The sequence below is a fragment of the Marmota monax genome, unplaced genomic scaffold (genome assembly GCF_021218885.2).
Source record: "Marmota monax isolate L192 unplaced genomic scaffold, Marmota_monax_Labrador192_F-V1.1 WCK01_AAM20220418_F8-fsc00250, whole genome shotgun sequence".
NCBI classification, from domain to species: Eukaryota; Metazoa; Chordata; class Mammalia; order Rodentia; family Sciuridae; genus Marmota; species Marmota monax.
In genome coordinates, this window is record NW_026693876.1 from 732,500 (window position 1) to 757,753 (window position 25,254).

At 37.7% G+C, this 25,254-nt stretch overlaps 1 protein-coding gene across 3 annotated transcripts in view; it reads right to left on the reverse strand.

Moving 5' to 3' along the window:
* Positions 1 to 384: 384 nt before the first annotated feature.
* The window catches only part of Hmcn1 (hemicentin 1), a 390,873-nt gene continuing 366,003 nt past the window's right edge, over positions 385 to 25,254 (reverse strand). For 2 of the 3 annotated variants that reach the window (XM_046462680.2, XM_058585111.1), the window contains 10 exons: positions 24,288 to 24,350; positions 22,763 to 22,882; positions 22,144 to 22,278; positions 19,879 to 19,992; positions 19,231 to 19,356; positions 13,588 to 13,716; positions 10,891 to 11,241; positions 7,017 to 7,136; positions 3,354 to 3,480; positions 385 to 1,716 (listed from right to left, as the gene is read on the reverse strand). In XM_046462680.2, the coding sequence (XP_046318636.1) occupies positions 1,350 to 1,716; positions 3,354 to 3,480; positions 7,017 to 7,136; positions 10,891 to 11,241; positions 13,588 to 13,716; positions 19,231 to 19,356; positions 19,879 to 19,992; positions 22,144 to 22,278; positions 22,763 to 22,882; positions 24,288 to 24,350 (1,652 nt within the window). In that variant the 3' untranslated portion in view covers positions 385 to 1,349. The remainder of the gene's footprint in view (positions 1,717 to 3,353; positions 3,481 to 7,016; positions 7,137 to 10,890; positions 11,242 to 13,587; positions 13,717 to 19,230; positions 19,357 to 19,878; positions 19,993 to 22,143; positions 22,279 to 22,762; positions 22,883 to 24,287; positions 24,351 to 25,254) is intronic. The other variant, XM_046462681.2, reaches the window with a different exon arrangement.

The window sequence follows — 25,254 nt, forward strand, 5'->3', positions numbered from 1 at the left end:
AGGGTTCTTTGAATAATGTGATCCTAAGTAAAAATCCTTCAATCCTAGGCCATGATTTGGCCTTCACTAGTTTAATATCTATCACAGGTGAGAGGTAGATTCACTAGAGATAAGGTCACTGTTTAGATGGCTGAGGAAACTTGTACTGAAGACATCATTTGATTTGAAGTCTGAGGAGATAGTGGCAGAAATGCCCTCCTTTCTCTCACAAGCTGTGATGTCTAAAGAAAGGTGCTTAAGTTATTGGTGTCCAAGGGCTCTATAAAGTATGAATAATAATACCACCTATTTCAAGGGCTGTTGTGATGTATACATATTTATATATGACCATAAATCTGTTATAGCTATAAGGAAACACATTTCAGGTTCGGAAAAAAGTTGTAAAAAAATTTTTTTAGAGTGACTTTATTGTGACATTGTTTTTTATAAAATAATTTTATAAAAGAGCCCATCAAGATATTATATAGAAAATACATACTAAGGTAATATATATATACACTTCATAAAAATAGAATACATCTTGGCAATTGCTTACAGAGTCTGGTACCACCATGTACAGTGTATTGACGTTTAATGTGTTAATTTGAACATACAAGATTAAAAAAAAAAACCTGTCTTATTGGCATTTTTAAAAATTGTTTTCCTTAACAGAAAAATAAAAAAGACCCACAAAATTGTAAAAGTTATGGTAGCTAACTGAAAGATTGTCAATGGCATGGATCTTTGTCCCCAGCGGATTGGATCAAAATGTTAGAGCAAAGTAAATTTTTCTATTACCATAAGTTGTTCAGATGATTTCACAAATCAATAAAAATGATATCCTTATTTTGTATGTTCTGTCAAGGTAAGCACCATTTGGAGTTAAACTCTCTGGTAGTGGTACTATATTTGCAAAATGTGGTATTCCCCTCTCCTGCCTTAAATGAAAATAGTTGTCCTATTATAAAGTATCAGTACTTGAAAAAATTTTTTTTCATTTCATAAGCTTTTATCAAAACAGAGCAACTAGTTTATTCTGAAAATAGTCACATGCTCAATCGACTTAACTTTGAATTTAGTTGTTTTTGTTTCATAAACATCACTGCTATGTCCTGTTAGATATTCAGAATCATCTTTGGAAAGTAACTGCTCCAGTGTAATAAATAAAGAAAATAATAAGGGACTCCTCTAGACCTTACTAAAATATATGACCATGGTGGGAGCATAAAAATACTTCAGCAGTATCAAGGAAGGCACACGAAACAGGAGAGCACCATTTTCAAGTTGCCAAGTTTGCAACTGTTGGAGAGGAAGTTGACTGTAATGATTAAAATGTGGTTTAACTGTGTGAAGAGGTTCTGCAGAGCTTCTTAGTATGGATAGGCAGAGACAGCTATATAAACGATGAATGTGGTCTGATATTCAATGGTCCCATTGGCACTGTAGGATAAAGCTCGAACCCTCATGCGGTAGGTCTCTGGCTCTCGAAGTGGCCGGGTGGTATACACCACCCCCTTCAGGTTTTCATCCCTTAAGGCAAAGGGAACTGTCTGTTCCTCATCCACCATGAGGAAAGTTGTCCTGGGATGCATCACTCCATCCTGCGTGTATGCAACCAGCCGGATTAAATCTTGATTGGCAGCTATTCCAAATGGGAGGGAGACAAGTTTATACTCCAAGGCATATGGGCTCAAGGCACATTCCAAATCATTGGGTGGACAGTTCTTGAGGCAGAACCTAAGGACAACAAACGTGGAATACACAAAGTTATCTGGTTTGGAGGCAGGAGAGAGCATGATCCAGGCGACTATGACAACATTTAGGCATTAAATGCAGAAGCCAGTAAGACTGCAACAGCAGTAAGTAACAGAGAGCATGGGGTGAGCCTAAGTCATGCCAGATGGCTAAGAGATTATGGTCTAGAGTCAAGTACCCATCTCTCTGCTCCATTAAAAGCAAGAAACGTTGGAGCTCTTGAAGTAAGCACAAATACCGTGAGTTGCATAGGGCCACTGCAATCTATGCCATCACTTTTGGCTGCCAAGGTTTCCCAGAGCACTGTCCCCAGCATAAAAACACCATGTAACCAACGTCTAGAACTCTACCTCTGCAGAGAGCATCTGGTGGGGCTCGTTGGCGATTGAACCAGAGCCTCATGGATGCTCTACTGCTGAGATCCCCAGTTCCAAGTGTACTTTTCTTTGAAATGAAAAGTCAGTTTTGAAAACAAAAGCATCTGTACATATTGGAAACAAATACTTCTTAAAAGGAGGAATATAAGCTATTTTTAAAATTATAACATCTATCCTAACACTGTTTGAAAGCTGAAATAGGATACACTGATATTTGGCTTATTTTTCTAAAAATCCTGGCCCCGGGGGAGAACTTCCTTTGTAATTATCTTTCATATTATTTTAGATTAAAAACCATATATTCTTTTTCCAGAGCCCACAATGACTGCTTTTTAAGTCATGATGACTTTCAAATTGTTGCCAGAAATCGAGAGGGGGAGGGGAAAAAAAAGCAGAGGACCATTGAAGAAGATATGGATTCTTTAGTCATAGTATTCATAGTATTTCTAGACATTTCAAAAGTCCATAATTCTAATTTTCTCCTTTCCTTTCCTATTCCCATGAGACCAATTACAAATTTTTTTTTTTTTTTTTTTTGGTGGATTCTGAGCAAACCATACTTAACCACGGTCCAGTAACTTGGTAGGCATGACCAAGAGTCAAACCGAGTGTGAGCCCCAATGAGTATTTGGCTTTAAGAACCTCTTCATAGTAGGCACGATCCAGAATGAACATTATCACTGTCTTCAAGCATCCTGTTACCTTGGTACCTAGTCTGGGCATAACATTTAGAACCCAGCAAAGACTGAGACAGCAGGACGTGTCAGCAAGACAACAAGCATGGGCAGACTACTGACTCATCCTCGCTCATCTCCATCTCCCATTGCCCCGCGAGTCATCCTAACCACAGACAAGGTACTGCTTGGAGTGCTCTATACGCTGAGAGCACTTAAGAGTCCTGAGGCTTCACAAATGGAAACTGGGACATTTCCAAGAAAGGCAGGCTCTATCACCCCTAAGATGCTCTCTGCAGAGGTAGAGTTCTAGATGTTGGGTACACAGTGTTTTTGTGCTGGGGACAGTGCTCTGGGAAACCTTGGCAGCCAGAAGTGATGGCATAGGTTGCAGTGACCACTGAGCTCATTTCTTGCCCATTCACTGAAGAAGGAACACAGTGTCACCCCACAACCCCCTTGAGTTTGTGGAAAGTCTATGAGTTAACATGGGCACAGACAGGGTGCAGACTGGAGAGAGATGACGGATTTTTCAGAAGCTTGTTTGGGATGAGAGGGCAAGACATACCCTGAAATAGGATGCCGCTGGTAGTTAGGTGGGCAGGGAGTGTCGATGCACTGGTAGCTTCCTCTCATGTTGAAGCACATGCGATTGGGCCCACACTGCACATTCTGTTCCAGACACTCATCCACATCTGGGCAGAGCAAAGGAAAACGGCATCAGCAACGGGGCGGGGGGGAAGAGGTGGCCCAATGAGCTGCCATTGTGGATATCTGCAATATGGTGGCCTAAGTTTCAACCATGAAATGGTAATCATGTTCCCTGGTGTAGATTTCTGAAAAACACTTAAAAAAAATAATAGCCCCCTTCTCCAGCTCTTAAGAGCTCTCTGGTGTCTTTTATATTTGAAAAACAGAGTACACTTGAGTTTTGTAAAGCAAATATTTTAAATGCTCTACAAACAAGCTAAAAAATCTAAAGCACACTTGTGGATGCTTTTGCAAAGTAAAGAACCTCTTTAAAATGTGAGGGAACTTTCTCATCTGTTTTGTAAGCTCAAATTGTTAAGTGGGAAGTAGGATAGTAGAAATAAAAGTAGTAGTAAATTCTGGGGAGACTGTACAGATCTTGAGGAAAGAGACACAATAAAGAATAAAAGGTCCAGGATGAAATGAATGACCCCCAAGCTATTCAAATTTGACTAAAAGGAGCACAGTTCACCCGAGTCTGTGCAGTCTATCCTCACCTGGTGGCAGAGGAGGCTCATCCTACTGTAACAGTAACATGGGGGAAATATGCAAACAAAATGATCTTTATTTTGTTTTCGTTTTTTCTGCACAGAGATGTTAAGGAGAAACAATTAAAACACTAGAATTAAGGACAATTAAAACAGAACTTAGAGAAACAGGTACCCATTGGCCAACACCTATTTCATGATAGAAGTGTAGTCAGGATGCACCTCTTGGGAGAACTGATTTGGGTTTATTTCATTGTACTTTTTCCCTCCTGCACTCAGGATCTAGGTTTATTCAATCACTTAAGGAGGTGCAATGCTCCTTACAAGTGCCTATATACAGCCATCTGACTTTGGACTTAGCCAGGCATGCTGGTACACACCTGTAATCTCAGCAGCCTGGGGAAGCTGGAGGATCGCAGGTTCAATGCCAGCCTCAGCTGGCTCAACTTAGTGAGACCCTGTCTCCAAATACAAAATGAAAAAGGCTGAGGATGTGGCTCAGTAGTAAAGCGCCCCGGGTTCAATCCCCAGTACAAAAAAAAAACAAAAAAACTTCCCCTCAGTTTTTCTAATTAGCCTCATTTAGCCCCCAATCACGCTCCTCACTGTTCTTAAAAACAAACAAACAAAAAACACAAGAAAGGAGGGAGGTACTGTATGACTATGTAATAATGACTCCTGTTATTATATAATTATAATGCACCAATAAAACAAAAACAGAAGAAAGTTAAACAAATCATACTTTTAACAGTGTAGTGATGTTTAGTTTTTAATTTCTATACTATTCTTTAAATATTTAATAAACTATGGGCTTATAATTATTATGGCTATCAGAAACAAATCCCAAAATGGGCTGAAAAATTTCACACTGATAGATTTGGAAGATATGAATGCATTTAACCAAGTGTTTCTGGATACTTTCAAAAAATAATTTCAGATGAAAATACTTAAAATGTCAGAACAGTACGAAGTAATTCACATTTTTGGTAAATATTATGGATTAGTTTTTATAAAACAAGGACAGATGAGAACTTGCTTCAAATGCAAGGCCAATAATGTTTCTAAATTTTTAGAATTAGATTAGTGGTGCATAAAATTAGCATAAGTATCTTTTAGTTTCTCTTCACCACTTCTTAGGCAAATCTTAATTGGTTAAGCTTTGTGTATTTTGCTTTCATTTTACAGTATGGTGATTTCCACTTTTGACAAGAATTAATTTCCCTTTTCTTATTGACAGTTCTATCACTAGTATAAAAAGCTTTTAAAAAATCCTGTCTGAATTAAAAGCTGTCTTTTGTTCTTCATAAATGCTTCATTTTCTAACTACCCCCTCCCATGTAATTCTTTAAAGGCTTCTTCAAAAGGTATCATTGTTTTCTCTCATATTTTTTAATTCCACAAAAATATGTAACCCATTTAAATTGCAAACATTTCAACTGACACCTGTTTCTGATTTGTTCACAGTATTTTTCACTCCATAGCGTAAACAAAAACTGAAAAACTCTTAAGTCAATGAGTGACAAGGGCAACTTAAAAAAAAAAAAAAAGGCCAAATTTAGAAAAGAGGAAAACTCTTTTGAATGTGTTATGATCGAACTCTTCTAATCTGGCTAAGAAGATTTGCAGTTGGTTTGGTTGTTTCAAATATCCAACAGTATTTGCCCCATTTCTCTCCCAGGTGTCTGGTGCACATATAGGAAGTTTAGTGAATTTGTTTTAGGATCCTGAGGATCACATAATCACTCTGAGAATTAATACTATTTATCTGTACAATGAGTACAAATGATTGCCTTGATGTATCTATACTATTGACTCAAATGAAGTAACAGTTGCTCTGGACAAACACCACCCTATAATATAAATATGTTATTCTAGTACTTTATATCTCAGTAAAATATTCTGTATGAGGTCGACTCTTAGTAATACTTAGTGACTGAGTGGGAGCAAAGGTTATCATTGAATTCGGGTTCCCTGTCAATCCCACAATCTTAACTGGGGACTGTCAGAGTGTAAGAGGGTAGGCTGGGATGGGAGCTGCTCATGGTAACTAAGTGAAGCCATTTCTCACCCTGGTCATAGTTCCAGGACCATGAGTTCCATGAGCATTTCTAGAAACTTTTTTTTGTTAATACCAAATAGTCCCAATTTGCTTGCTACTGCTAAAGTACTCTTCTGAAGATTTCACCTGTTATTCTTCACAAAGGAATAGTTTGTACATGACAGAAATAAAATTCATATTAAGACCTACATAATATTCACTTTTGTTCACAAAATCGAGGAAGTTTCTTAGAGATTAAATCATTTAAGATCTGAAGCAAGATAACTCCTTTTTAATCAAATATCTGTTGTAATATAATATACACCATAGTACAGTTCTTGAACATTTTTGTGTAAAAAGGGAATTGCAGAGATTGGTAATAGAAAAAAAAAATCACTTTACTTTGTTCCCAATTCTGTTATAGAACCTGTAAGCTAGTACTTTGATTACTGTCTTAAATTACACTGTTAAGATCTTCAAGATCTATTCACTTAAATTTAAACCTTTTGCATTTGCAGTACCAGCACATAACTGTCCCACATCATTTGTACCCATCATTAAATGGGTTATTTAATCCATTGCTCACTGATTGCTCTAAAAATAAGTATTTTTTTTTCGCTTATTAAAGTCATGCCCTACACCTCAGTAAATATATGAGGTACTCATCTCATTTTCCCCTTCCATTGTAGCTAACTATGGAAAAAGGTTTTAAAAATATAAAATGTGAACTGGCTTCAGCATTCTTGCTCCTTCAAGTAAAACCATACCAAAAATAATTCACAACTATTTCCCTTAACTGCTTCTCCCACTTGCAGAAGCAGTGTTGAAACATAAGTCTGACGCACGGGCATGGGGAAGGAGAATTGAGTAGGAGAATTATTCACAATACTTCTCGCATCCTGCTATGCTGGTTTTATGTGAAGTTGCAGCAGTGAGCACCCCAGCATTTCCTTACCTTGGCATGTCTTTCCATTGAGCATGAGCTGGTAACCAGGTGGGCAGATACACTGATAGCTTCCAATGGTATTTTTACACACATGCTGGCAGGTGTCTCTGTTCTGACATTCATCAATATCTGTTCAGAAAGAAAGCAGAGTGCATAACAGGTCAAACGGAAGCACAAGCTGTGACAGCCCTTGATAAATAAGTTGGTGGCATACGAGAGAAAAATTTCTTGATTTTATACTTCTGTGTTTAAAAATGCTCAGAGCTGTTTTACATCAATATGCGTTTTATAAAAACATGCCATACAGTATACACTGTATTTTAAAATATGAAAATCTCTATATTTTGTTTACAAGCATATATAAGCTGAAGCCCCAAACTGGTCAGTTTTTTATTGGTTAAATAAGTTAGACTGAAATGAGAGAGGTGACAGATTTATATATGCTCCTAAACCACTAAAGAACTAAACTCTTCACAGCATGGTAGAATTTACCTAAAAGATAATTTGTCTTGAGATTAAATGGAAAATGGAGTTTACTAGGTTTTATTTTAATTTGTAGCTGTCTCTTTCTCTCTGTATGACCTCCAACTAACACCAATGCATAGTTTTCCCATGTACAGATATAATCAAATGGGAATGTTTTTACTTTTGTGAACTATTCATCAAACTTTTTATAAAATTGTCAAGCACAGGTGGCAACTAGGCATGTGTAGTCACTCTACTTTCAGGAGGCCATTTAACATCTCAAGATCTCAGCTGGATCCTTTGCCAAGACCACCTACCCTACCTCCTAATTTGCTAGATGGTTCGTATGAAGAAAAGCAATTCATAAGCACAATAGAAAGGAGAGTGAGAATAGATGATAATGCAAAAGTAATTGAGATTTGCTTTCAGTATAAGGGATGTCCAAGATTTCTTGTCCTGACTATATTTTGCTTTGACTATTATTTCAATTTTCTCATAGTCCTTGAATATGCACTAACCAGCAGAGGGCTGAGAAAACATGTCATGAAATGGTAACAGGTGTGCTGTAGGGTAGAACTAAAGTCAAAGTGAAGAGTGGGAGATGATTCATAGAAAAAGGATCTGTTCACCTTGCGTATTTTACACATGCTGAAAACACAACCACAATTATTTAAATTCTGTTAATGATAAATATTCATCAAACATTTGTCAATGTTTTCACACCATTTTAGTTATCAAAGCATTCATTTCATAACTTGTGTGAGCTTTTATTACTTTTTCCCTTTAAAATTTGCTTTAACCTAAAATTGCAAGAAAAATTTAAAATATGTTGAACTCCAAGTGGTTAATATAAAAACTCTCAACACAGGAAGGGTTCCCAAGCATGATATCTGCACTTAAAAGGAAGAATAAACATTAGATTGCTTCTAAGCTTGAAATCGATTCCTTCCAAAGCTAAATTTCAGCCTAACTCTAACAAGATTCCATAGTGTTAATGTGAATCTTTGGTAACTTGTCTATCCCAGATAGTTAATTAAAGGCATTTGGTGTTTATTGTAAGTGGCTCTTGTTACACAATTACAGAGCTGTCTGAAAATTTCTTTATTAGTCCCAATGATATAAAATACCATATTTTAAGAAATTTCCAAACTTGGTCATTGCCCCCAAATAAATTTAAATATCCAGCAATTTGACTAGTTGTGAAAGCTTACTAGATGCTTTTTTTTTGTACTGGGGATCAAACCCAGGGGCACTTACCATTGAGACACATCTCTAGCCCTTTTTAATATTTTATTTAGAAACAGTCCAAGTTGCTTAGGACCTTGCTAATTGCTGAGGCTGGCTTTGAACTTGTGATCCTCTTACTTCAGCCTCCTGAGCCACTGGATTATAGGCATGCACCACCATACCCAGCTTTTAGATTCTTAAAGACTGATCCTCACTCTGAAACAGTAGCTGCCTTGAACAGTGGAGGGCTGCCTAAGGGAGATAATTCTGATATGCCATCATGTGGTGGAAAACATAAGACTCAACAATGATGAAATTGCAGTTAGTTATGAAAGAAAGAACTCGGAGAAACTTTAATGACGTGCACCTTCAGATATATTAGAAGAAATCAGCTAGATGGTGTAGGATGTGTGTGGTTTAGTTAATCTATCTTAGCATAAACAAAGACTCTTAGGAGAGTGAGGGTAGAACAGAAAACAAGAGTCTGTCTGAAGCTAAGGCTGAGATGGTAATATGCTATGAAAACCCTTCAGCGAGAATGACTACTAGTGTGAGTGTGGGGGCGGTACTGGGGATGAACTCAAGGACACTTGACCACTGAGCTATGTCCCCAGCCCTACTTTTTGTATTTTATTTAGAGACAGGGTCTGAGATGCTTTGTCTTTGATGAGGCTGGCTTTGAACTCAAGATCCTCCTGCCTCAGCCTCCCAAGCTGCTAGGATTACAGGCATGGGCCACCACACCAAGCCAGAACACAAAATGCCAGATGTTAATTCTGTCAGTGAAAGAATAGTGAAGAAATTTAACTTATGAACAGTTGGGTTAAGACTGTAGTAAGAAAAATGGCCAATAACCAGAATGGTTTGGAGTCCACATACTTAGCAATTTTGTATTATTATTTGGCCAAGTTGGACAAAATGCAGAGTATTATTAATAAATACATTAGTGTTTGAAGCATAAATGGTGCTGCCCTCAGCTCTGGGAACTTAATCACAAGTTAGAATTCCATTAGAATAAGTCTTAGAAACATCATGATATCTAGACAGAAAAGCTCTGGAAAAATGTGAACCTAAAGAACAAAAGCTAAAGTTTGAGTATTCAGAGGGATGGAGGGTCCAACTGAGTAGAGGTTTTATGAGAAGCAGGGTCCACCTAAGGTTGACCAGGGAAGCATGTCTGAAGAGATAATGATGCAAGAACAGGGATTAGAGAAGGGGAGAGAAAATAAGTGGAAAACAAACAAAAACCACCTAAATTTGAAATTAGGAGGAAGAGAAATCCTTAAATATTTAACAGAATATTAGTAAACATTTATTTTAGAGAATAAGAAAAGTGTAGAACACCTAAAAACTGTACGAAAATGAGACTGGCATAATGAGTTTTGGATTTCAACAGAATTTCTTTCTTTCCTCCTTGCTTTCTTTTCCTATTTAACAAATATTGGGGTTGATTTCTCTTTGCTAATTTCCCTTTGGTGCTTATCCACATGTAAACTGTGGATACTCAAAGAAAATTAAGTTAAGTTGGAAACATTACCATCTGTCATTCGTTTAACTGAAAGCAAAGCCTCAGTTCTTAAGTTGGAAATTAATCTTCATTTGTTTGCAAAAATGAAGTGTTTAGACTTGTGAGTTTAAATAAAGCTATCGAATGCACATATTTTACAGCACTGGGAACAACTTAATTTTGTCCTGGTTTACATTATTTTGTATGTTTGTATGTCACTGAAAAGATAATCTAGGGGGTCATGTGACCAACAGTCAATGGGATATTGGTTGCCATACAGAACAATTGACTGAGTAGCTAAAACTGTCACTTTTAACCCACTGCTTCTACATCAATTAAATGCAGCCACACTACATACATATACCTTATTTTTAAAAAATCACATTCTGAATACACTGACATTTATTTCCATATAGCATTAAATTTAGTAACACTTTCAGGGGTGATCAAAGAGAAACTACCACAATAAACTATTAGAAGTACACATGAAAATACATCATTTATTTGATGAAAGTTTTAATAGTTTTAGGTTTCAGAGTAAATGTCTCCAAAATCTGAGTCATCCCAGAGTTGAGATTAGATGTAGTTCAACACCCCCAACTAGTGACAGGTGCTGTACACATTCTTAGACGTTGGTCAGGAAGTGAGCCCACCAAAAGGAAATGCAATATGGCTGACATTTACCTACACATGTGTCATGGCTTGCCTCAGAGCCTTCAGGGCAAGGTTTCCTAATAGTCCTTCTAGTCCTGGAGAGAGATGTCCTGCTGTTTCTATACTCTGAGTAGGAGCTGTAGAGATGGGAGTACTGTCTGTAATGCTGTTGAGGTTGATAGTTGTTTCTCACAGGGGAGAACCGTGCGAGGCTAGAGCTACTGTACTGACTGCCATAGTGTGGCAGCCTCTCCAATCCAGCGCAAGATTTCCCGTCCCCTAATAAATGTTGTCCTGGGGGACAGGAACACTTGAAGCTGCCGGGGGTGTTGGAGCACTGATGTGCACAAGGTTTAGGCACTTGCTCACATTCATTAATGTCTGCTCATGTGCATGATACATAGAAAAGAGAAAAAAAATTACACAAGACACAGGAATAAAGAATCAGTCTGTGAAACAAACTGAAGACATTGTTACCCTCCAAAGCCAGGAATGCTGGCACATCTCAACGACTGTGGGCTTTTGAGAAGGCTGTAATCACTTCTTATGAATGTAGAGAAAGACTGTCTCTGAGCATTGCTTTAGTTGTACAAGTTTTACGTAAACACTCGTGTTGGAGCAGGTGGCTCAGAAAACCTGATGCTAGTTCTGTGAATCCATCCTCTTTCTACTTCCAGACCTATGGACTATTTTCAGCCTTGTGTCCTAGACTGAAAAGAACAACTCTGATGTGGCATCAGTTTGGGCCAATATGGTATACACATTTACATGCAATGGCAAGAATCACGTTGTCACTTTGAGTCTTAGAAACACTAGACTCAGCTTTCTGAGTTCAATGAGGTAGGCTCATGCTACGTTGTTGAAAATTTGTATAGCTTCCTCTGGGAACAAAGATGCAAAAGGGTGTGGAATCCCCACATAATACAGTTTTCATGAAATAAAAGATTTGCTACTGAGTCCTTTTAGTAACTGTTCATTAAAACCTTTGCTCTCCACAGAGCAGACAGGCGATCTTTTCCAAATATAAATTGCATCATGTTACTCGCCTGCTCAAGACTCTGTTTTCCCATTGTATATTTGGAAGAAATTTAAGCTCTGGATTGGGGCCTTTATACCCTCTGCCTAACTAGTTCCAACAGCATCTGAGGGACATTGCCCTGCTGACCCCTCTGTCTAGAATAAGCATGCTCAGATAGACCTCTACCTGCCGCCTGCCCCTTCATTGCATTTGGTCTCTCACACAGGCTGCTAGGATCCTGTTCACAACCTAACCCAAGTCACTCTTTCCCCTTGCCCTGTTTTATTTATCCTTGGGGTGCTTATCACAACCTGAAGTTGCATTACATATTTACTTTGTGATTCTTCTTTCTCCCCATGGAAGGTAAACCTGGTTTACCCTGCTTAATGTTATCTCACAACCTAGAACGTCACCCAGCACGAATGAGGTGCTCAATAATGATTTGTTGAAATAACCAAGGAATGAGCTTGACACAATGTGTCAAATCAAAGCCACAAACAGTAGAAACAAAAAGTATCATATACGAAAATGTGGTCTTGAATGCAGAGAAATCTGAGTTTAAATGCTAATATAGATCTTGATTCTTTTGGTGAAGGGAAGAATGAAATCACATCCCCAGTTTACAGTCATGATATTGATCACTAGTACCCCCAATTTTCCATATAATTACAAGTTTCAGATGCAGGAATATTAGCACAACTATAGACATTTACACTTCCTATAATTTTTGAAATAATATTTTTAAAGTAATAATCAAGCCAAGCACATTTTATCCAAAAGATGAAAAGGAAGGAAATGAAGACAGAATTACTTCTTACTAAGACATAAACTGATCAAGTCCATAACTTTTTTTTTGGTACTAGGGATTGAACCCAGGGGCACTTAACCATTGAGCCACATCCCCAGCCCTTTTCAATTTGAAACAGGACCTCACTAAGTTGCTGAGGTTGGCCTTGAACTTGTGATTCTCCTTCCTCTGACACCCAAGTATCTGAAATTACAGGAGTGTGACACCATACCTGGCACAGCAACTAAATAGTACAAATCTGGAAGCTAGTGTTTAAAAGCCTACAAATGTTTTTTATTGCACTTACATATTTTATGGAATAATACAATTTGGTAGATCAATTTCTTGATTACAAACATATCAATCTTTTAGCGTAGTGTATAGTTACCGTCTTAGAGATACTTTCTATTATCTCCTTACTTTATATTTGAGTTGGGAAAATTGAATAAGATATTTTTAGCACAAGGAAGGGCACCTAGTAAATACTACATGTTTGGTAATTATTATTTTATCTACCAACTTAAATTGTGCATTAAATTTAAAATTTTCCTTCATACCTAAACTTTCATACTGCATGATGCTCAAAATGCATCCATTTATGTAATGTATATAGAGAAATAATGAAATACTCCTGATAATTAGATTGTCTTAAGCAATTATATCAGAACCTCACTTTGACATGCGTGGTGTTAATATATTCACCCTAAGTGAATTATAATCACTGAAATGTCAACATAAATTGAACTCACTACGAAGTCTCTGAAGAAGTGTCCAAATTATTTCATGAACTACTTACACCTAGATGGTATATAAGTTGGTCTAACAAGAGAGCATGTGAGGACAGAGTGATCCTAAGCAGTTGGGAAGGCTAGGTCACTGTATCAGTAGCTTTATTAATCAATAAGAGTTTCCATTAACTTACCCATACAAGGTCTTCCAACTCCTTGCAATCGATAACCTCTTGGGCACACACATCGGTAGCTGCCCCTCGTATTCTCACATATTTGGTTATATCTGCATTGATGGGTCCCATCTTTACATTCATCAATGTCTACAAACATGGAGGCAATAAAAAGTAATAACATTTCCTCTCTCAAAATCCAGCTTCATTATATTTAAAGTTAACATTTTGTAGAATTGCTCAAAGTTGTATCTTACCACGAGGTTAAGACCATATCAACATATGACTCTGGGTTTAAGTCCTGGCTCTGCCTGTTATTACCTGGCCCTGATCTCTGGTAGGGAAGGAGTTTTATTCTCACCTTTGTTTTTTCTTTTGCTCCTTTTCTATACTTGCTCCTCCTCTGACCATTTTATTTATACTAGTGATAAGCATTTGTGCAGATTTCTGGCAACAGTACTACATCACTTCCATGTTACCACATCTCCAGATGCTAGCTGGACATCTTCATTTCTATGTCTTATCAGTATATACAGCATGCCCCCTGGGTCTTAACCTTACTTCCTTATTTATGATAGCAACACTCCTGTTTTCCTAGTCATCAGGGCTCTAGTATCAGACTCATTTTTAATTATTCTTTCATTGCCAAGGTGGGGTAATTCCATTTCCTTCCATCAAAACCATAAATATCCAGACTTCCATTCTCACTGAGCTAGATTTTTGCTATAGCTTCTTAAATAGATTTCTGACTTTTCAGCTCATCTGATTCCTAATTATCTTGGACACACTTAAAGGGTCATTATTTCTAAAATTAAGTACAGCAGCATGTAACTATACATGATACTGAGTTCTCTGCTACTATCATTGTTCTGAACCAAAACTAAGACATATTTTAACTTTAAGAATCCATTCTGAAATATTCATTAATATTGTAAAAATAGTAGTTTTTCTAAGAAACTTGAAATTTCTCTGATTGTAAGACTTGTGCAAGGACAGATAGCTGTCTTGAACATTTTAACATGTCTAGCACTTTAATGGTCTATCCTTATGTCCAGATAGTTCCCCTTGTACAGGTTTTCTTGCTTTTCCCTGCCAACTCTATCAGTTATTATGTCATTGAAGTCTATATTTAAATGAATCACTTCCATGACACCTTTGATGGTTATTCCTATTAGAGACTGTCACTCTTTTTGGGCATTTGTATGCCCTTTATTTTTATCTTTTATGTTGTCTTAAATTGTGTATTTTTCCCCCTTTTTGGTGGAGGGAGTAGGTCAATTTAACCCCATAGACAGTTTATTTTTATAAATCCTGTAGTTTCTACCTCTACTAACTTGGGTAGGCTGGTATAGAAGAGGAATACAAAGAGCAAACTTAGGGAAAATATAATTTATTTTCTTGTCATTGATTTGACATCTGCTAACTCAGTAGTCCAATACTGATTAGACACACAGAATAAACTTCAGGCAAAATATAATTATTTTACAACTAAATATTCTTAAATGTCAAATCAATGACCAAACAATAAATTATATTTTGAAGTTTTAATAAATCTCTATAAATGTAATTTTTTCTTAACCCTACTATGAAGTTCTAAATATGTATGCTAAATTTCATATTAGAAATGAGAGATAAACTCAATAACACAATTAATAACCTAGACTTAATTGACATATATAGAATATACCACCCAACATCAACCAGTTACACTTTTTTCTCAGCAGCACATGGATCCTTCTCAAAAATAGATCATATATTATGTCACAGGGAAACTCTTAGACAATATAAAGGAGTGAAGATAATACCATGCATCCTATCTGATCATAATGGAATGGAACTGAAAATCAACGATAAAAGAAAGAAGGGAAAAGAATACATCACTTGGAGAATGAACAATAGGTTACTGAATGATCAATGGGTTATAGAAGACATCAAGGAGGAAATTAAAAAATTCTTAGAGATTAATGAAAACACAGACACAACATATCGGAATCTATGGGACACAGTGAAAGCAGTTCTAAGAGGAAAATTCATTGCTTGGAGTTCATTCCTTAAAAAAAGAAAAAACCAACAAATAAATTATCTCATACTTCATCTCAAAATCCTAGAAAAAGAAGAGCAAAACAACAGCAAAAGAAGTAGAAGGCAAGAAATAATTAAAATCAGAGCTGAAATTAATGAAATCGAAACAAAAGAAACAATTGACAAAACTAAAAGTTGGTTCTTTGAAAAAATAAACAAAATTGACAGACCCTTAGCCATGCTAGCGAAGAGAAGAAGAGAGAGAACTCAAATTACTAGCATACGGGATGAAAGAGGCAATATCACAACAGACACTTCAGAAATACAGAAGATAATCAAAAATTATTTTGAATCCTTATACTCCAATAAATTAGAAGATAGTGAAGGCATCGATAAATTTCTTAAGTCATATGATCTGCCCAGATTGAGTCAGGAGGATATAGACAACCTAAACAGACCAATATCAATTGAGGAAATAGAAGAAACCATCAAAAGACTACCAACTAAGAAAAGCCCAGGACCGGATGGGTATACAGCAGAGTTTTACAAAACCTTTAAAGAGGAACTAATACCAATACTTTTCAAGCTACTTCAGGAAATAGAAAAAGAGGGAGAACTTCCAAATTCATTCTACGAGGCCAACATCACCCTGATACCTAAACCAGACAAAGACACTTCAAAGAAAGAAAACTACAGACCAATATCTCTAATGAACCTCGATGCAAAAATCCTCAATAAAATTCTGGCCACTCGGATACAAAAACTTATCAAAAAAATTGTGCACCATGATCAAGTAGGATTCATCCCTGGGATGCAAGGCTGGTTCAATATACGGAAATCAATAAATGTTATTCACCACATCAATAGACTTAAAAATAAGAACCACATGATCATCTCGATAGATGCGGAAAAAGCATTTGACAAAGTACAGCATCCCTTTATGTTCAAAACTCTAGAAAAACTAGGGATAACAGGAACATACCTCAATATTGTAAAAGCAATCTATGCTAAGCCTCAGGCTAGCATCATTCTGAATGGAGAAAAATTGAAGGCATTCCCTCTAAAATCTGGAACAAGACAGGGATGCCCTCTCTCACCACTTCTGTTCAACATAGTTCTCGAAACACTGGCCAGAGCAATTAGACAGACGAAAGAAATTAAAGGCATCAAAATAGGAAAAGAAGAACTTAAATTATCACTATTTGCAGATGACATGATTCTATACCTAGCAGACCCAAAAGGGTCTACAAAGAAACTATTAGAGCTAATAAATGAATTCAGCAAAGTGGCAGGATATAAAATCAACACGCATAAATCAAAGGCATTCCTGTATATCAGCGACAAATCCTCTGAAATGGAAATGAGGACAACCACTCCATTCACAATATCCTCAAAAAAAATAAAATACTTGGGAATCAACCTAACAAAAGAGGTGAAAGACTTATACAATGAAAACTACAGAACCCTAAAGAGAGAAATAGAAGAAGATCTTAGAAGATGGAAAAATATACCTTGTTCATGGATAGGCAGAACTAACATCATCAAAATGGCGATATTACCAAAAGTTCTCTACAGGTTTAATGCAATGCCAATCAAAATCCCAACGGCATTTCTTGTAGAAATAGAGAGAGCAATCATGAAATTCATATGGAAAAACAAAAGACCCAGAATAGCAAAAACAATGCTAAGCAGGAAGTGTGAATCAGGCGGTATAGCGATACCAGACTTCAAACTATACTACAGAGCAATAGTAACAAAAACAGCATGGTACTGGTACCAAAACAGGCGGGTGGACCAATGGTACAGAATAGAGGACACAGAAACCAATCCACAAAACTACAACTACCTTATATTTGATAAAGGGGCTAAAAGCATGCAATGGAGGAAGGATAGCATCTTCAACAAATGGTGCTGGGAAAACTGGAAATCCATATGCAACAAAATGAAACTGAATCCCTTTCTCTCGCCATGCACAAAAGTTAATTCAAAATGGATCAAGGAGCTTGATATCAAATCAGAGACACGCCGTCTGATAGAAGAAAAAGTTGGCTACGATCTACATTCAGTGGGGTCGGGCTCCAAATTCCTCAATAGGACACCCATAGCACAAAAGTTAATAACTAGAATCAACAAATGGGACTTACTCAAACTAAAAAGTTTTTTCTCAGCAAAAGATACAATAAGAGAGGTAAATAGGGAGCCTACATCCTGGGAACAAATCTTTACTCCTCACACTTCAGATAGAGCCCTAATATCCAGAGTATACAAAGAACTCAAAAAATGAGACAATAAGAGAACAAACAACCCAATCAACAAATGGGCCAAGGCCCTGAACAGACACTTCTCAGGAGGACATACAGTCAATCAACAAGTACATGAAAAAATGCTCACCATCTCTAGCTGTCAGAGAAATGCAAATCAAAACCACCCTAAGATACCATCTCACTCCAGTAAGATTGGCAGCCATTATGAAGTCAAACAACAACAAGTGCTGGCGAGGATGTGGGGAAAAGGGTACACTTGTACATTGCTGGTGGGACTGCACATTGGTGCAGCCAATTTGGAAAGCAGTATGGAGATTTCTTGGAAAGCTGGGAATGGAGCCACCATTTGACCCAGCTATTCCCCTTCTCGGTCTATTCCCTAAAGACCTAAAAAGAGCATGCTACAGGGACACTGCTACATCGATGTTCATAGCAGCACAATTCACAATAGCAAGACTGTGGAACCAACCTAGATGCCCTTCAATAGATGAATGGATAAAAAAAATGTGGCATTTATACACAATGGAGTATTACTCTGCATTAAAAAATGACAAAATCATAGAATTTACAGGGAAATGGATGGCCTTAGAGCAGATTATGCTAAGTGAAGCTAGCCAATCCCTAAAAAACAAATGCCAAATGTCTTCTTTGATATAAGGAGAGTAGCTAAGAACAGAGTAGGGACGAAGAGCAGGAGAAGAAGATTAACATTAAACAGGGATGAGAGGTGGGAGGGAAAGGGAGAGAGAAGGGAAATTTCATGGAAATGGAAGGAGACCCTCAGGGTTATACAAAAGTACATACAAGAGGAAGTGAGGGGAAAGGGAAAAATAATACAAGGGGGAGAAATGAATGACAGTAGAGGGGGTAGAGAGAGAAGAGGGGAGGGGAGGGGAGGGGGGATAGTAGAGGATAGGAAAGGCAGCAGAACACAACAGACACTAGTATGGCAATATGTAAATCAATGGATGTGTAACTGATGTGATTCTGCAATCTGTATATGGGGTAAAAATGGGAGCTCATAACCCACTTGAATCAAATTGTGAAATATGATATATCAAGAACTATGTAATGTTTTGAACAGCCAACAATAAAAAATTTAAAAAAAAAGAAATGAGAGATAATATAAATTCATGGAGACATTAAACTGTATTAACCAAATGTATAATTGAAAGGAGTGCAAAATGGTCATTAGTCTGCATTTCCTGGCGTAGCCATGACATCGGGACCTCAGAGCTCAATCAATCTAGAAGTGAGAAGTTACTGAAAAAAGACTTTATTAGCTTGAATTGACTTTCCTCAGTAGTTTTTAAAATGGATCTCTTATTTGAATTACTGTTCTTACGGATTTTGGTCACCAAAATATCCAGATACTCACCAATGCAGGTTCCATTTTCCGCCTTGGTCATTCCATTTGGACAAAGGTCAATGCATTTGTAGCTACCTCGAGTGTTCTTACAATGCTGATCTGGTCTGCATATATTCTGTCTGCACTCGTTCACATCTTGATGCAAGAACAAAGGCAACACAGATTGAGAAAATTATTTCTGCCTTGTTTCCAGAGAAACCATTTCTTTGGGTTCTAAAGATATTATGAACACACACAATTGTCCTTTGCATAGTCATTGTGTAAGCTTAAAGTGCTTAAATCCAACAAAGTATGTAACACATTGTCTTTATTATTGTCATTCTGTTTTACAAAGTATTGCTTCACAGAGCTGGTAGCCATACCAACTACTTTCTCTACCTGGAAAAATAAACATATGTAAATGAATATTATATATATAAATTTTATGTACATGTTATACTTTTACAAAAAAAACAGTAGGGGAAATGTTAAAAAATGGTTACATAATTAGGAAATTATACATGTAAAAGGGCATTTGACTTCACTTTTTTTTTTTGCATGGATTGCATGCTTGGTATCTTACTTGTGAATCAGTGCCTAGATATAACATAAGCATTCAGATCAGAATTAAGACTTTACAGAGCTGTCATTGCTTTGAATTCAAAGCCCTTTTCTTACCCAAGCATTTTCTGCCTTTGAGCTGATACCCAGAGTCACATCCACAGTGGAAACTTCCTATGACATTGTAACAGCGCTGGTGACAGGGACTGGATTCTTGACATTCATTAATATCTGTTAAACAAAACAAAATATTCATGCTGTTAGGAAACCTGAGTTAATTATCCCAAATGTTTAACATTTTAAAGTCTTCTCTAAAATGAATCTAATACATATGCTGTGGAATGCTCTGCTAAATAACTGATACAATCAACTGCTGGAGAGGGGATCTCTCGTTGACACTCCTTAAAGGTGGATATTTACTAGCGATACAGATCAATGTTAATGAAACAATTCTCCACCTTATGTATTTTACCATATGGCTTCCATTCCTTGGAAGCTTTAGCCTGCAATGCTGCTGACAGACTGGTGAGAAGCCAGGGAAAACAAGCAATGAGGTCTCTTGCAGTTGACTTTGTTCCCCATTCTTGATGCTTTTAGTCTAACACAGATCTTTATCACCTGTGTTGGACTGATCACAGCAACATCCTTCCTTCTCTGCCGTCATTGCGAAATTCTTCCCGAAACCACCTGGCTCTTAGTGAAACATGGAGTGCAGGTGTGAAATCTCCAAACTCTTGAGCACTTGCCTGTGCTTTGTACGGTCTCTCCTCCCCTCCCCTCAAGTCCCAAAGGAAGAGAGACTATGCCCATTCAAGAAGTGTTCCTGCAGATGGACCATCAATCATTCCTTCCTTTTCATCTTTCACACAAACCCATAGACACAATCAAATCTCTTCCATCTCTGGGATCATGTGATCTCAAACACCTGTACCTTCTCTATTGTTTGATTTGAAACCTTTCCGAAGAATAATTAGGCTCTTCCTGTCTACTTTTCACATTCCAAAACTTGAGATTACTGTCTCTTACTTTGTATGTTTGCTAATTGGGACCTTTTAATTTAACCTCTTAAAAGGCAGAGTTAACTTAAGTGTGTCAACATGATCAGACACTTTTAAAACATTTCTCAGTGTAGTTTTTTCCTTTTTTTCCCCTCTTGCTTGGCCTCCTTGCCTGCCAAAGGCAAGCAACATTAACAATCTGTTATGAATAACACCTCTCTTCCACGAGCATATATCTCTACCTAAATATAGAAACCCATTTCCCTTTTCTTCAGTTGCTTGTTTCCAGTTACATGATCTTTTCTAAAAAAGTTATACCCTCTTTTCTACACCTGGGGTTTCTCATGCCTATACAATGATTCATGGTGTAGATGGATCATACTTTATTCTTTCTACTATTGATAAGACTTTCAGTTTGGGATTATTATTATTATTTTTTTTTTGCCTCTGAAAAATCCTGGTAACAGCTTTATTCATAAAGTGCCCCAAACTATGACGAAATCAAGATGTCCTTCAGGAGGTGAATGCATAAATAAACCATGGTCCATTCATAAAATGGTACATTAATCAGTGCTGAAAGAAATGTGCTTTCAAGCCAAGAAAAGATGTTACTTAGTGACAGAAGCCTTTGTGAAAAGGCTACATTCTGTATACATTTGTGTAACATTCTGGAGAAAGTAAAACTATGGGGAGGATAAAAATATCAGTAATTGGCAGGGGTTGGAGGGAGGCTGGGAATGGATTTTTAGGGCAGTGAAACTACTCTGTATGACACTATAATGGTAGATATTGGGTTTGCACAAATTTGTAATGACATGAGTGTACGACACCAGGTGTGAACTCTAAAGTAAACTGCAGGCTCTGGATGATATGTTCGTGTATGTTCAATTACAAGAAACGTACCACTGTCGGTGGGATGCTTATAGTGGGAGAGAGGCTAGCGGGCATATACAAACCCTGTACTTTCTGCTTAAATTTGCTTTGAAATTAAAACTTCTATGAAAAAAATAAAGTCTATATAAAACTATACTTCCATAAATATTCTGTTCTGCATTTAGTCTTACACACTGGAGTTTTGCAAACCAAGATTCTATTAGATTGTGTTGTACATGGTAACAAGCAGATGTTATTTCAAAACCACTGAGCTACAAACATGTAAAATAGCTGTGGAACACTGCATCTAAATAAGAGCTTATCAAGAAGCTCAACTTACAAAACATGTACAATGTGGTGCTGGTTTAAGTTCTCCAGAGGGACCAGAGACTCCCCTGCTTGATGAGTCTTCATCATCTTCCCTGGAGTTTCCTAACAGAGTTTGAAGGATGCAAACAGGGGTCTAATTCTTACTAGCATGAACATAAAGAAAAAGCAGCCATTTTTATACCTTGACAACTCAGCCCATCAGTGGTTCTTCGAAAGCCAGTTCCACAGTGTACCACACAGCGATAGGATCCAATGGTGTTGTCGCAGTCCTGACCAGCTTGGCAGGTGTGTCCACCCAGAGCACACTCATCGATATCTACAATGGAGGGATTCATTCAATGGAGGTGAGTTAAAGAAAACTTGACCCAAGAACCGGCTGAGAAATGGGGATCAAGAAAGCAATGAATGCAAATAGCACTTGAGAAACAGAAAAGGGTAAGAAGGGCGACATCTTTTGGCTGAGTCATTTCAGGAGGGTAAATAGCTGTCAAGCCCACAGCACCCTGGTGTGAAATCTAATTGATCCAACTTATCAATAAGGTCACTTATAAATCAGGTGGCTTTAAAAATATTCCTTTGCCTTTCTGAGGTCCTGAGTGAGTCACTTGGGCACCCCTGCTTTAGCGTGCCTTCAGGAAGGTAGTGCCTCAGCAGAAACCCTCTTTCTCAACCCAATGAAGACCTTTCTGTTTATCGCCAAGCTATAGGCAGAGGTAGTAGGAGACGAGAGGACTGGTCCACCATGCTCTTCCTATGGCAAAGATTCCTTGCCCGTGACTTCAGTGTGTCTCTGTGAATACCTTGACAAGTTCTTCCATCCGCCGCGATGGTGAGGCCTTTGGGGCAAGAGCAGTAGTAGGTTCCCATGGCATTGTGGCAGGTATGGGAGCAGGGATTCCCCGCTGTACACTCATCTTCGTCTGAAAGAAGAAGAAATACAACCCAATCAGCATGCAGACCTCTAATTTCTAGGAGCGACAGCAGTCAGTGAAAACAGTTGCTTGTAGAAGTCAATGCACTGAACCGAATTTCATAAGAGAATGCTTGGAGTGCCACAAAATGGAATTATAGTATAAAAATGAATTTGAGGTCCCCAAATTATCTCCAATAGTGAGTATTTTACTTTCAAACAACAGGGATGTTACCTAAAACGTATTTACCATTTACTATGATCTAATTTTTATTTATTTATTTATTTTACCAGTTTTCACTTATTCTTCAGAGCATTTCTAGGAGAACACTATTCTCATTTTGCATGACAAAACTGAAGGACAAACAGGTTATAGTGTTATATTGTGGAACTGGAATGTCCCCCAAAGGCTCATGTGTTAAAAGGCTTTGTCCTCAATGCAGCAATGTTCACAGGTGGGGTTTGGGGAAGTGATTGGATCATGAGAACTCTACCCTCATCAGTGTATTAATCCATTGATGGGGGATTCACAATTTGGTGGCATTATTGGAAGATGGTGGAAACGTTAGGAAGCGGGTGGGGGCTAACTTGTCCTTGAAGGGAATATCCTGTTCCTGGTTCATCTGTCTCTTCCCCTCCCTTCTTCTCTCTGTGCTTCCCAGTCACCATGAGGTAAAGAACTGCTATGCTCCTCCATGCCCTCCCAGCCATGATATTTTGCCCAGAAACAATAGCTGGGAACTTTTGAAATTTTGAAGAAAAATAAATCAATACTCATTTAAATTGATTTTCTTAGGCAACTTTTCATTGCTGTGAGAAAATACCTAACACATTAGGTAAATTGCCCAAGGTCACAGAGGTCATTAGTGGCAAAGCTGAAATTTGGGCAATCTGAAGACCACCCTTACATCATTAGATTGGATTACATTGCCCTTAAGTTATTTACATAGCTATTCACTTTCCTGAGATTCTCTTGTACTGGACTTGGTAGGATGAAGTCAGTGGTTATTCAAAGGTCCACAATCCTGTGTAGTACCACCTAGCAGTTCTAGGGTTTGGTGATGTTATGTTGGATCATTCCATCGTGCACCCATGGCAACCAAGTCGCTAAGTTCAGTGCTCTCTCTGTACTTGGTCACTCACTAACCCTGACACAGTTGATTGTCGTCAAACTGACAAAGCATGGGATTTATAAAAAAAAAAAAAAAATTTAAATTCAGATCTAGTCTGCCACCTGATGCTAAGTGATTCTAATTCTCTACATCTCAACTTCTTCATCTGTCAAATGGGACATTTATAGAACTGTTGTGATGATTAAAAACCTAGAAAAATGGTAGATGATGTCCACTAATTAATGATACCTATTAGTGACAATTTTATAAAATTAAAAATGCTTTATTTATTCCTACACTTACCAGCACAAAAAGGTCCAACTGAGTCTAAGGCGAATCCAGAAGGGCACTGGTTACTGCGATCTCCTATGAAAGAGGAGAGCAAAGTTAACCAGGTTATTAGAATAGTAGCACCCATTTCCTTTCCAGTACAGTCTCCCCTGGGAAATATGGCAACACTCGAACACACGACACAAATGCAATAGGTGGAAACAAGCAAGAATGGAAAACTCGCCTTGTTTCCCAACCAAGAACTAAATGAATCACTGTGCAGAGACTGGTGGCAAGCGGCTGCTGAAAACAGATTTTCTGTGTAGGTTGTTCATGTCAGTCAAAATAATTTCATTTCATTTTCTTTTATCTCAAATTCTTTTTATTTATCATAACTGTGTACGCTATGCACAGCCCAGGCAAAGTGCCGTCTTCTAGTCATCACTACTCTGCTGTGTTTAGGAAGGAGGAAAGCTTGCTGTTTTCAAGCAACTTAAAGTAATCTGCACCAAGCCGGGCGTGGTGGCACACACCTGTAATCGCAGAGGCAGAAGGATTGCAAGTTCAAAGCCAGCCTCAGCAATTTAGGGAGGCTCTAAGCAACTCAGTGAGACCCTGTCTCTAATAAAATACAAAAATAGGGCTAGAGATGTGGCTCAGTGGTCGAGAGTCAAGTGCCCTTAAGTTCAATCCCTGGTAATCCCCGCCCAAAGAAAAATCTGTGCCAGTGGAAAGAAGAACCTCATGAAGGAGCCCTCTCCTTTTGTGGATCTTTCGGGTGAAAACACTCAGTATGTGATGTTGTCCTTTCCTGTGGAGTTGAAGCAAGGGGAAATGAGAATACTGTTATAGAACAGATTTAAATTAGATATCAAGAGGAACAAGTAATAATCTCTTTCCTAAGAGGATGCAACTCCTCTTGAGTGTTCCCAGGGAGTGGGAATAGGATGGATGGAAAAGAAATGTCTAGAGCATGTGCTAAGTGACCATTGCGTGATTC